This window comes from Stegostoma tigrinum, chromosome 7 (assembly GCF_030684315.1).
Source record: "Stegostoma tigrinum isolate sSteTig4 chromosome 7, sSteTig4.hap1, whole genome shotgun sequence".
In the NCBI taxonomy this organism is placed as follows: Eukaryota; Metazoa; Chordata; class Chondrichthyes; order Orectolobiformes; family Stegostomatidae; genus Stegostoma; species Stegostoma tigrinum.
Window position 1 is genome coordinate 22,337,978 of NC_081360.1, and position 13,353 is coordinate 22,351,330.

At 41.5% G+C, this 13,353-nt stretch overlaps 1 protein-coding gene across 1 annotated transcript in view; it reads right to left on the minus strand.

The window, feature by feature from the left end:
- ndufa10 (NADH:ubiquinone oxidoreductase subunit A10) overlaps nt 1–13,353 on the minus strand; it is a 53,896-nt gene that overhangs the window by 23,256 nt on the left and 17,287 nt on the right. The window contains exon 6 of the mRNA XM_048535309.2: nt 3,017–3,096. Within this exon, the coding sequence (XP_048391266.1) occupies nt 3,017–3,096 (80 nt within the window). The remainder of the gene's footprint in view (nt 1–3,016; nt 3,097–13,353) is intronic.

Here is a 13,353-nt window from a genome sequence, read left to right on the forward strand (position 1 = left end):
CTCCCCTTGCATTTATGTACAGACTCCCAGCAGTGCCTATTGCATACACAATTATTGCTGTTGCCATTTTTGAAATCCATGTCACTTTTTCCAGAATAAAAGCATCAGTGTCTGGTGTTTTTGGCTTTGCTACAGGAGCAAACTTGTATGAAGTATCCTGCCCAACACTTCACTCAAATGTCACTAAAATGAACATAACTGATGCTTTCTTAATGGATCTCTGTATCTAGAAAGGTCAGCTTTTACTCTTCCCTAAGCAAGGCTCTGCAATTTTCAAGCCATATATCAAAACCGACAAACATTTGAAAAGGTTCAAAATCGTATTTTATCTCACAAAGGTTTTAAAGCATTTTCTGTTGGGTGCTGAGCCATGTTGATTAGTGGGCTGAAAGGGAAGTCAGTGGAACTCTGGTTTTCCACATGCTAGCTATGGCCGAAGGCTGAGGAGGATGGCTGAAGAACTATTTCAAGGATGTTTGCAACTGAGACAAGCGGGCCCAAAACATCATTTCCAGCAAATGGGATATACACTAATTGATGATCTAGAAATATGCTGGCATCTTCTGTCAGCTGGTGTGCACTAGATATTTTCTAAACAACCTGTTCAGGCATATCAGTAAACAGCAGGTGGCCTCCTGGGCGAGAGGCATGGTCGCTATCACTGCCACAAGAGTGAGTGGCTGCAACAGCTTGGTAACAGACACAGAGTAAACAATAACCTACAAACGCCAGCCGATAACTGCTTCATTAGAACTGCCTCCAGCAGATTCTGCCCTTCAGCTACCAGCAAGGCTGCACCATAAGAAGCTATCCAATTCCCAGTAGCTTTGATTCGATGCGTGCCCATCATCTTACATAAGAATACCAATTCTGAACAACAGTAATTTAAAGCTGATGAACGGCAGGTGGAAAGAAACAGTACATGATGAAATACTCTTTCACCCTGTACAATCCACACTCAAAATGCTACTGACTGCACAATCTGATCTAATATTATTTTGACTGGGAGGCCAGCAAGACACAGCCTGTCAATAACACTGTAGAGCAGACTCTGGGCTTACGTCATGGTTGAGTCAGGAGAGAAATAGTTAAATAGTTAAATAGATTGTAAGGTGGTTACAAAATACAAAACAGAACACTGGGGTTGAAAGTATTTAGATTAAATGGCACTGGGAGCACTGTTGTTCGCCCTGAAAAAATTATTTGGACTCAAATTCAAGGTAAGATTTCAAAATTTGAGATTGACACAAAATCAAGTTGTGGTGTTTACAGGGAGGAGACTGCAACAAATGTTGGAAGACATGAATAAATGCACAGAACAGCTATGTATTCAGCAAACTAGTTTCAAAATAAACAGAAGTTAATAGCGTTTGTTAAGAGAAATAAAGAGGGCAATGCTTCTTGGAAAACAAAAGTGACTAAATCATGGAGAAGAACAAGCAGGTGGAAATAGTTTAGTTTGGGATTAGGTTTGTCATGGGCTGGCAAGACCAAAGGGTCTGTTCCCACGCTGTGCGACTCTATGGTACACATATGTGAATCATAATTTACCAACACAGGTTAATAAAGTCAAAATGAACTCAAAGCAGTAGGACTGTTGATCTTTAGAGGGATAGAACTGAAAATCTGACAGGTTATGCCAAACTCCGAGAACGTTGGTTAAGCCATACTTACGGAATAGTGTGAACTAGTCTCCCCCTTACAAAAAGAATGGAGGAGGAGATTTATTTGGAATGTTCAAGATCTGAGATATTACACTCAACATAAAAAAGATCGAATGGGCTTGGCTCATTCCTCTAGGGAAATGAAACTGAGGGGGGTTGACGTAATGAGGTCTTTAAGATTATGCAAGGGTTTGATAGGATAAGTGCAGAGAAGAGCCTACCACTTGTAGACAACACCAGAAATGTGACGCACAACCAAGGAAGTCACCAATAAATCCAGTAGTGAACTCAGGAGAAACTTCTCTCAAACAAAAGTGAAAAAGTAGAACTCGCCAGCACAGGGAGAAGTCTTGGTGAATAGTTTAGATGCAAAAAAAAAACTTGATAAACTTGAAGGAGAAAAGAATAGAAGGTTAAATTGATTGGAAGATGAAGACAGATCGGAGGAGATTCTGAGGCATGGTTTAATAATAATCATAGGATCTCTACAGTATGGAAACAGGCCCTTTGGCCCAACAAGTCCACACCGACCCATTCCCCTACAGCTCATCTAATCTATACACCCCTGAACACTATGGGCAATTTAGCATGGCCAATCCACCTAGCCTGCACATCTTTAGACTGTAGGAGGAAACCGGAGCACCCAGAGGAAACCCATGCAGACACAGGGAGAATGTGCAAACTCCACACAGACAATCGCCCAAGGGTTGAAATCGAACCCAGGTCCCTGGTGCTGTGAGGCAGCAGTGCTAACCACTGAGCCACTGTGCCACCCACCAGAGTGTCCCCAGCGTGGAAACAGGCCCTTCAGCTAGAAGCTGGAATTGAATTTGGGTCCCTGGCACTGTGAGATAACACTGCTAACCCACTGTGCCACCATGCCACCTAAAGGGTCTTCCACTTTTGATGGAAGCAAAGAGAAATTCCCTTTCAGAGGATTTGGTCTCCCCAAGATAGCCATGGAGGCAGAGTCACTGAATACTTTTTCAAGACCGAAATAAATAGATTCTTGAATAACTGAGTTAAATGGTATAGGGAATAGGCAGGAATGTGGAGCAGAGACCAGAAGCAGATTAGCTATGATCTTACCCAATGGCAGAGTACATTCAAAAAGCTAAGAGATCTACTCATGCTCCAAATTCACATGGTTAGGTGTCTGTTATTTGTCTAGCTTTATATTGTTGCATTCTTGTTGATATGTACCATAGCAACATGGACCAATTAGGCCATAAGGCTGGCTCATACTGTAAATTCTTTGTAAAGACTATTGTATGATGAAAGCAGATTTGTTGAAAATTCATGGTCACTTGTTTCACACAACAAAAACGAATAAGGAATTGAAGTACACCTACCTGATCTCTGGAAGAAAAGACTTCTTGTACGCATCCTCAACGCTCTGTAAGTAATCCGCAGAAACGTTTTGTTCGTAAGTCTGCAAAACAGACAGTTCATTTAGTGGATACACTTGCAAAATATCATTAACAAAAAAAGGGGAGGTTATTAAACAGGGATATTAACATAAGGGACCGATTTATCCCATCAGCCGCTATAATTTCAATGTTCCTCAGGAAATGAAGACGTGCTGAGAAAGGAATAGAAAACCTGCATTTGTAATAGCTCAATCAGAACTTACACCCTAAAAAGCATTAAAACATACTGACAATTCAAAAGATTGGGCCAGATTGTCCAGTGGGTAGCATTCTCACACAGATCATCGTCACTCCTGTGTGCATTTTGAGGAGATTCTGCTCAGGGGTCCTTCTGTTCTGACAGTTCTCTCATAGCAGAGAACAGTTCAAGTGCAGCAAACCACAGCCCACCCTCACAAAGCAGTAAGCTGCTGCAATCTGAAACTGAAAAGTCCTGACAGCCAATCTGACGACTAATATAACAAGGGCAAGTCCACAAGGGGAGTGCAACGTCAGGCTGATGGGAGAGTTAGGTGGCAGATAGGTGGAGGGGGTAGGCTGTCAGTTAGAAGTGATGGCAGTTGCCCCATGCGCACTGGCAATCTAAGTGTTTGCAGTAGCGTAGGGTGGGCTGGGCAATATGACAGGTGGGGGTCAGTTCCAGTGGGCACAGGGAAACTGATGGTCAGGTCCAGTGGATTGGGTTCTGCTCAGGTCAGGTCTGTAAGAGGTTGGTCAAGCACAAGCGGGAGGTTCAGCTGTGGATTGGGGCAGGGGTTCCAGCTTGGTGGTGCAGTGGTGCTGAACCTTGGGGCAAGGAGTGTAAGGGGTATAGGGGCTGTGAGAGAGAGAAGTATGGGGCCAGTTAATATGCATTCAGGTGTGAATTTAAAGAGTCTCACTTTCCTGAGTAACCATTTGATTTGATTTCATTAAAACCGTCCAAAGTCTCCAATTTTTATGGTGATCTTTGTTTCTAAGTGTGGAGAAATTTTTCAGGAGAAAATTCAATTTCCCAGGCAATTCCTTTGGACCGTGCTACAACAGGCATTCTGTCAGGTTCTCATGTGTAACTCCTACCTACACTAGAACAGCAACAGTCTGCCAGTAGAAAATTTGCCCCATTCAGAGAAAGAGTAGACCACTGAGCACACTCCAGCATTCAACATGCTCATAGCTAATACTCTATCTCATCAGCACACTTGCACTCTCTCCCCATATCTGCTGACAGTCTTAGCCTCAAGGCATCTATTTGTTGCTTCAATATATTCTGTGACATAACCTCCACAGCTTTCTACAGTAGACAATTCCACAGGTTTACCACTCCAAATGAAGAAACATCTCACTTCAGTTTGAATGGCACTCTATATCCTGAGGCTGTGACTGACTGGGGAGAGAGAGATAATGGAATCTGCAGATGCTGGAGAATCCAAGATAACAAAGTGTGGGGCTGGATGAACACAGCAGGCCAAGCAGCATCTTAGGAGCACAAAAGCTGACGTTTCGGGCCTAGACCCTTCATCAGAAAAATGACCCTTTTTCTGATGAAGGGTCTAGGCCCAAAATGTCAGCTTTTGTGCTTCTATGATGCTGCTTAGCCTGCTGTGTTCATCCAGCCCCACACTTTGTTATCTTAGCTGTGACTGACTGCCCAGCTTGGGGAAATAACATCCCTACATCCTGTCTGTTGAGCCCTGTCAGAATTTTGTGTGTTTCAATGAAACCCATCTCCCATTCTTTTAAACCCCAGTGAATACAGGCCTAGTTGACTCAATCTCTCCTTTTTACACAAGCTTACGATCTCAGGAATCAGTCCTATGAACCTTTGCCGCCCTCCCTCTTTGCTAAGTTATATAGTTTCTATGGCATGAAGACTAAAACTGCACAAAATACAGCAGGCATGGTCACAGCAAGGCAGTGCAGAGCTGCTTGTTTCAACCTGCACAAAGTCCCACTCACACCCCACCCCCATGCTCTTCATCCAGCAACACCTTGATTGCTGAATACTAATTTTTCAAGTCCTTCTATGACTTCATTCCTCTCCACCTCTGCAAACCCGTTCAGTCCCCACAACTCAGATCTCTACACTTTTCCAAATCTAGCCCTGATATGAATTATTCCAGGATGGCTGGTGTTCCTTCAGATGCCTGGATTCTGGAACTGCCTTTCTACACCTCTCCCATTTTCTTCTGCCTTCTCCTCCTTTAAGACGCTCCTTAAAACCTACCCCTATAAACAAACATCGCGCATCCCAATTTTCCCTCATGTAGCTCTTTGTCAAATATTGTTTGATAATGCAGCTATGAATCATTCCTGGGACTTAAAGATTTTAAAGTGACTTTGCAAATGCAAGTTGCTGCTGTAACAAATAAAGGTTTTAGGTTGGGATACTTCTCCCAGTAGGACCTGCTGCTGCCATCACGCATGTAAATGTGCCAGAATTTAGCATTACTCAAAGAGAATCAGGAAGATAACCTTTCGCTTCTAGCTGACCTTAAAAGCACTGGTCCTCAGTCCAGGCCACACTATACTGGTTCTAAGTGAAATACACAAATAAATAATTTCTGGCTCAGAACTGAGAAGGCTACTAAATGTCCCATCCAATGGCAAATAAGAAACTTCCCTGACAAACATACTGCCATTTTATAAGTAGCTCCAGGTGTCAACAGTATTGGCGACTAATCTGTGAGTAGACCCTCAGCATTGTGCTTGTGCACAGTCACAGACACATGGAAATTATCACCAATTTCTCACTGTTACTGAGTGAAAATCTGGAACTCCCTCCATGACACTGTGACAGCATTTTAGACGTACCTTGGATGATACACTGCAGAGATCTCAAGGTGGCGGCTCACCACCGTCTTCTCTAGGCCAAATGCAGTAGATTTAAGCAGCACTGGTCAAAGTATGCTGACCTAGCCAGCACACGCACATTCCAAGACAGAATGCAGATATTTCTGCACTAGCGCATGTTTCGTTAACATAAATTGGCTGTAACATGATTGATAAATACTGCACACAATATGGATAATGCAAACTTTCTGCTGTACAGGTATAGAGATTTCCCTACAACTCGATTTTCTATTGCGTGAGGTCATGCGAGAACACAACTATCGCATTATAGGAGAAATACCTGTATATAAAGCTATTTTTCAATAGACAGACCAGACAATATACTCTAGTTACAACTGATGGCCTCTAATGAAAAAAACTGGTGTTCTCAAGGCAGCCACACAATCACTAAATTTAACACAGTAAAGAAGCATGACCGAAAGACTGTACAAATGCCTGGCATGCGTCAGAGTCCAAACTGTTGTGTGGCAGCTCTCCACTAACTAAATCCAGAAGTTGTATTCGATTATATCCTAGGGCTGATTTCATGTCAGTTCTTAGCCAGATTGCCGCACATACTCTGTAACAAGGAGTGCCACTTTCTGCAAAGTAGGTGGGTGGTTGCATGGTTAACTAGGAAAACCAGCCCATCAGGTGTTTCAAGATTCCTTTGGTGCTCTCCACAATCAACCAGTTCAGCCAAAAGAAAATTAGAGCTAAGTTCAGATATTTCATTTTCAAATGAAGTTTCCAAAGCCTTCTGACATGGTTGCAGCAGCTGCTGTCTTTATGAAACGGTCAAGAAGTGGATGCGTCCACTACATTTCCTCTCTATTGTTCCGTTCCTTAGGAAATTGAGTACTCTCACTCTCCGATACCAGTATCCCACACCTTCATGACTTGGAATGTTTTGTGCCAGTATCCTGTACCTATTATTCAACTATTGTGCTGATGAAAGCAATAAAGGATATGCAGGAAATTGTGGTTTGATCAAGACAAAAGATAAGATACTGAGAAGAACTTAAAATAAACAATAGTACTTAACCTTCCAGCTGATGGTGGACATTTAAAGCAATTTACATATAGAAAGCATCAGTCATTCATGCTTGCCCATTTTACACTCCATTTAAAAAAGGCCATTCCTCTGCCGTCTGTTGCTCATTAAGGATCATCGGTGTGCAATTTAAATGGTTAATTAGAATAAATGGTTTGAGGTAGATATACACATTGCACATCAGAAACTCTTTGGTATTATTAAACTGGGCCATGGAGCACAGAATCAAAGTCGTACACAGGGAAACAGATCCTTCGGTCCAACTCGTCCACACTGACATATGCTAAATTAATCTAGTCCCATTTACCAGCATTTGGCCCATATCTATCTGAACCCTTCCGATTCATATACCCATCCAGATACCTTTTAAATGTTGTAATTGTACCAGCCTCCACCACTTTCTCTAGCAGCTCTTTCCTTACACGCATCACCCTCTGAAATGGGTGTCCCTAAGGTCCCTTTTAAATCTTTTACCTATGCCCTCTAGTTTTGGACTCTCGTACCTTGGGGAAAAGATCTCGGCTATTCACCTTATCCATGCCCCTAATAATTTACAAACCTCTGAGGTGAGCTCCGAAACTGAGGGCTCTTTGAACTTCTTGAGACAATCACAAGGGCTCAATAGCCAAGTAGTCAATAACAGGAATAAAAACTAAATGTGACACTTTTGACCAGCTTGACAACACAACGAAAACAGGATCCCATTCATTTTTGTATTTAATTTTCAATACCGGTCAATCCATTGTGCCCTGAACTTTACATAGTCCTGAGTTTTTTACAAATGTATCGCTAAGCTTCCATTCCTTTGAATGTCTGCCTCCAAGTTCCAGGAAACCAGATTTGCTCAACGCAACTGTTCCGAGCCTGCTGTGTTGTGTAATGTATCATGTTTTGGCAAAAAGACAGCAGCTTAAAAAAAACAAGTCATGCCAGACAAATCACATTCAAATCTTATAATCCGCTCGCCACAATCAGCAACAGAGAGAACTAGCTTCTGGATGTGGTTAAGCTGTTGCGTTTAAGCAGAACAGGCTGTTTACTTTGCCTGCACGTAGCACTCAAAAACCATTACTGCTGAACGATTTGCAATATAGGAAGTTAAATTGTTTAGATTACACAATACCAAATCTTAAAAGGAAACAGAACTGTAGACCGCAATTAGTCAACAATAAACACCAACGCAAACTGGCACTGCCATTAGGTCTCTAACAAGAGTCAAACATTCTAAAGGACTTCACCAGGAGCTAACATTTATTCAGCAGGGCAACAGAGTGTTAGGGGCATCCATGCACATAGTCAAAGTGGGAGGCTTTGAGGGTAGTAAGAGGCAACAAGATGGAGAGCATCCCAGCAAGCAGGGTCAAGACATCAAATAGGGCAAAATTATAACAGGAACAGAAAAATATATAGTGGACTAATTTGCCATCAATCAATTTTGAATTTGATGCATGAAGAACACAGCCAATTGAAACGGTAAGGGCAAATGTAACTGGGTCAGATTTTGTTCAACAGCCTCCTACAAACATCTTTGGGCTGTTTTATTATCTTGAAAGTGCTTGAGAAATGAGAATTATGAGCTTATACTGGAGAGAAGTCAGAAAGCCAGGGGGGAAAGAAAATTCAAAGAACAGTGTTGTCAGAAGGTGAGATGGAGATGATTTGATGATAAATTGAAGAAAGACTGTAGAGACAAAACTGGCGAGTGATGAATAGACCATGAGGTCCTCAATTCAATGCAAGCTTAGAAAGGGCATGTATATTGATTTCTGACTGAACAAGCAGCCAATAAAGTGATGGAAATGATGGCACAGCCAGTGGTGAGGGAGGGGGTGTGAGTGAAACTGTACTGATTTTGGTAGGAGGCAAATATGATCAGGTGTAACAGTAGACAGGCAGAGCTGGATATTGTCAGTGAACAGAAGCTAAACAGAGCCCAAGGGATTCTGATCGTAGCCGAGAAGACTTTTTTCTGGTTTCTTTCACCTTGAAATGATCGGAAATGCTAAGACTCAATGAATGATGTTCACTTTTCTGATTGATTTCAACATATCCACATTGCACAGATTTTGATTGCCAAGGGAATTAAAGCCTTTTGGGGGCAGACAGAAAAGGGGAGTTCAGGCCACAATTGTGCACTTATTCAGCTGTGGAGGTAGCGAAAACTCTAAAATGGTCTACTGCTGAACGTTTTTGTTCTTGTTAATGCACACATGTGATTTTGTTTGGTTTCATGCAACTGTACATCCACATGTTATGATCAAATAGAGACAAAAAAAACTTGTAAAAAGAGAAGTTTCCCAATAACTGACAGAAGCAACCAAAAGGATAAGATTTCACATTCTATAACTTTTTTTGTAACAAAAAAGCTAGAATCAACTCAAACAGTACTTAATAACTAGATAATATACCAAATTAAAGGTAAAGTTACTTTCACATGAATTAACACAATTGAGATACATCTCATCTCTTCTAGCTCTGCACTTCTATGCAGTAATACAAGCTACTCCTAGCTTTCCAGCAGACTCATTTCACCTTAAACTCTACTACACAAAATTTTCCAGTGTCCTTCAAAAATCATTCCACTCAGCCTAAGTATTCCAGAACCAAACTTCACCAGAAAGGTCCACTCTGGTGCCTCGTCATTCCTTAAATTTCCAGGAACCCCAGGGGTTTGGCCTTCTTCGAAGAGAGAGCCAGCTCTCACCAACCCATCCTGCTTGGGTAAACACAGATTTTTCTTTGTCCTTCTCAGCAGTAGCTGCAGCTGACTCCCACTTTCTCTCCGTTTCCAAAATGCTATTGTCTTTAATTCCATATCAAAGTGTAAAGGCACTTGGTTTTCAATAGGTTTTGGTTGGGTTTTTATTCCCCCAACAACCACATTACATGGGTATAAATGTTTAGTACTGTTAAGAACAGGGATAAGAGAGAACTGAAGACCTCTTCTATTAAAACTCAATGCGTGGCTAAATTTAATAGCCAACAAGACTTTTACAGGCTAAAATGAAAGATCATAGAATTTCATGGTAAACAAATGGATAAACAAAGTATGTCACTATTCACCTATACAAATGTTTTGAGAAAAATAGTGAAAAAGAATAGAGCACGTATCCAACAATCAAAAAAATAGTTTATAATTCATATGATTGAAGATAGGTTTCAGAGTCCAGTTCTTGAGGCATAAATTTCTGCAGCTGTTGAGTTTGAGCATGCTTTTTGAACAGCACTTGAAGATCAGACAGAAAAACAATACGACTGCCATATCTTAAATCATTTTTCTAATGTTGAACTTCCTCCCTAAACCAATTCGAAAACACTTTAGGGGTTGTGAAGGGCTTTGGAAAGTCAGGAAAGATGTTCTGTAAAAGGAAGTCTCCCTCCCTCGTCATCTTCCTTCTGGGTGTTGAAAACTTACCGAGAGGAGACCCATCTGTTCCAGAGACGTACAAAACTCTCCCCAAACAGGTTTGCTTTGAAAATAGTTTTTTCAGACTTCTGCATGAACTCTCATACTCAGTATCCATCATCTCCTCCATGAGGTGCTCAAGATTTTTACAGTGGTAAATGCACAATACAAATCAAGTAGTTTATGGGGATACTAAAATCTGCTGATACATGGAAACGCAGTTGCCTTTCCTATCCAAACACTGAAATCACAGCAACTAATTTCAGCATTAAAATAATGGAAACAATTGACCTATAGTAGCATTTCATGGTTCTTCTATATGCACTGTGGAACTGCTTAACATTTGCTCACTGATAAACATGCTGCATTTTCGAGTACTCAGGCAAAATGCAAGACCAGGTGCTCCATACCAACCAATTGTTGCAAATAATTTAACCATTTAAACCTGGAAATCTTGTGGGAAGGGGACAATGATCAGCCAACAGTCGACCAGTAAGATGATCACTTGGTTATCAGCCATGATCTTTTCATCATTAAACTAGGTGATGCCATATCTTTCAGCTTCCCAATCTCAGCTATAGTAACCTATGTGCTGTTAATCGTAATGTTTGTATCTATTAATATCCAATTAAAGTGAGGTGAAAGACCAGATGCTATTCTTCAAGCTCCTGATGCTGCTGGAGGAAGGACAGAACAATCAGTGGGAGCAAAATGGAAAAGCAAAATGAGAAGCAACTGAAGGGGTCACACTAGCAGACTAAATGAAGATGACCCACCAATATCCATTCTCTGTTCAGCATCCCCTTCTTAGATGGTCGCCTGGGATCTAGGATGACCAGCTCAATGACTTCGGAGATAGCTGATCAATCAGCAATGCGATTCTGTCACATGCGGAGCACGGTAACTGGGTAGATGGGTTGTTTGGAAGTTTGTGTGCTCCTCATGACATGTTAACTTTACACCTTCACCGCTGATGAAGTCTCTCAATGCCTTCCAGAATCAAATTTCTCAATTCCAGTTGGTTTCAAGCCAAGAAATCCCATGCGTTAGTGGGTACATTTGACCCCTTCAACAGTTTTGAGGACATTCCTAAAGTGCTCCCTTTGTCTTTACTGTGGAGAAGACCTACATTTCTGCTTTTGTGCTGGCAATGCAATACACACACCAAGACAAGGATCAACTGTGCAAGGAAGACCATCAAGTTGGTGAAAGACACACTTTGGTCCACCTAAAATTTGTTGGCCTTCTTGCTAAAACCAGGAGTTGACCTTTTACAGAGTGTTGCAGACTGGCACAGTTCAGGACTATGTACTGAGGGGTGCACTAAAGCTGCCACCAAGGTGCAATGGGGAAAGACCACCACCTAATATCTTTCTGTCCAAGTTAAACGGGGCAACGGTCAATTGTTGGACCCTCCCGGTGCCTCAAATATGCGTAAATACAGTTGTGTACAGGTACGAAATGCCTTTGGTTCGTTTGCTGGATAGAGTCAAATTCCAATGTTTATCAATGTATTTTTCTCCATATGACAGTGAACTGAACTGAACTGCTTTAGTGACTGTGTATAAAGATATTTTTATGAATAAAGTTTTTTTTAACATAAATAAAAACTCAACTGAGTACTTAAATTGTTGCAAACACGTTAAACAGGAAATGTTTATACAGGAGCAAGTACTACACATGCTGAATGTCTGAATTAGAGAAGTGCTCATGTGGCAGCATCTGGATGAGAAACAGTCAACTCTAACTGGATTAGTGAAATAATTATTCAGTACAGACCACAATATGTCTGATCATTAACCTGGGCAATATCATAATCCTTCAGTTTCATTGTTAGCGACAAATATATTTTGGCCTTTATATTTGTAACAAGTAAAATCTAATAAACAGTTTCAATTCATTTCAAGTTGCACAATTCTGCAAAAGTCTCAGTGACCCTTTGCCAAAATGTGCAGACTTTGCTGAATAACCAAAGGTCATCCCTTTGCTGCTTATTCGCTGTTGACACTTCAATCACCATCTGACACACTTGGTCACCTGCAGAGACTTATCATCTGACACCCCAATCACACCAGTTTATGATCTTTTGATCTCTCCGCCCTTGATCACTCTGCCTATAAATTTTGTCTGTGCGCTCTCCTCTCTCACTGCACCTGACAAAGAGGCTATGTTACGTAAGCTTGTGTAATTTCAAACAAACCTGTTGGACTTTAACCTGGTGTTGTGTGACTTCTGACTTAATTACTTCCTGTTCGAGAAAACACACAGCCAATGCACTCAGAAAAAAAGCTCTGCTTTTTCACTAACTTCAAGGATGACCGGGGGTTGTTTTCCTGTAACAATCAAACATAGCCCCTGCAATAGGCAGACACAATTGAGACTGTTAACAGGTGCTTAATTTGAGCCACAAACTTTCTTTGTAGCATCCTCAAGGGTAAATCCAGCAAAAATCAGTCTTCAAAGACACAGATAAATTCTGTATGCAATTAACATCTGAAAAGAATCAATGCAGGGAACAGGCTAGACTGACATATGGCCCAGAGAAATGTCTATCAAGACACTTTTGGAAAAAAGCATTTCCCCCTTCCGCCCAAGAATATTATTCCCGTGAGACAGGGAGCAGCGTGAAAATGCAAGTTGGATGTGGCTGATCAGAATTTAGGACAGAAACTTGTTTTTTGTTTGCCCTTGTTCAAAACTTCCAGCAAGAAGTTGTACCTGAGATAATAGGAACTGAGATGCTGGAGAATCCGAAATAATAAAGTGTGGAGCTGGATGAACACAGCAGGCCAAGCAGCATCTTAAGAGCACAAAAGCTGACATTTTGGACCTTGACCCTTCATCAGAAAAGGGGGAGGGGGAAGAGGGTTCTGAAATAAATAGGGAGAGAGGGGGAGGCAGATTGAAGATTGGTATAGGAAAAGATAGGTGGAGAGGAGACAGACAAGTTAAAGAGGCGGGGAGAGAGCCAGTACAGGTGAGTGTAGG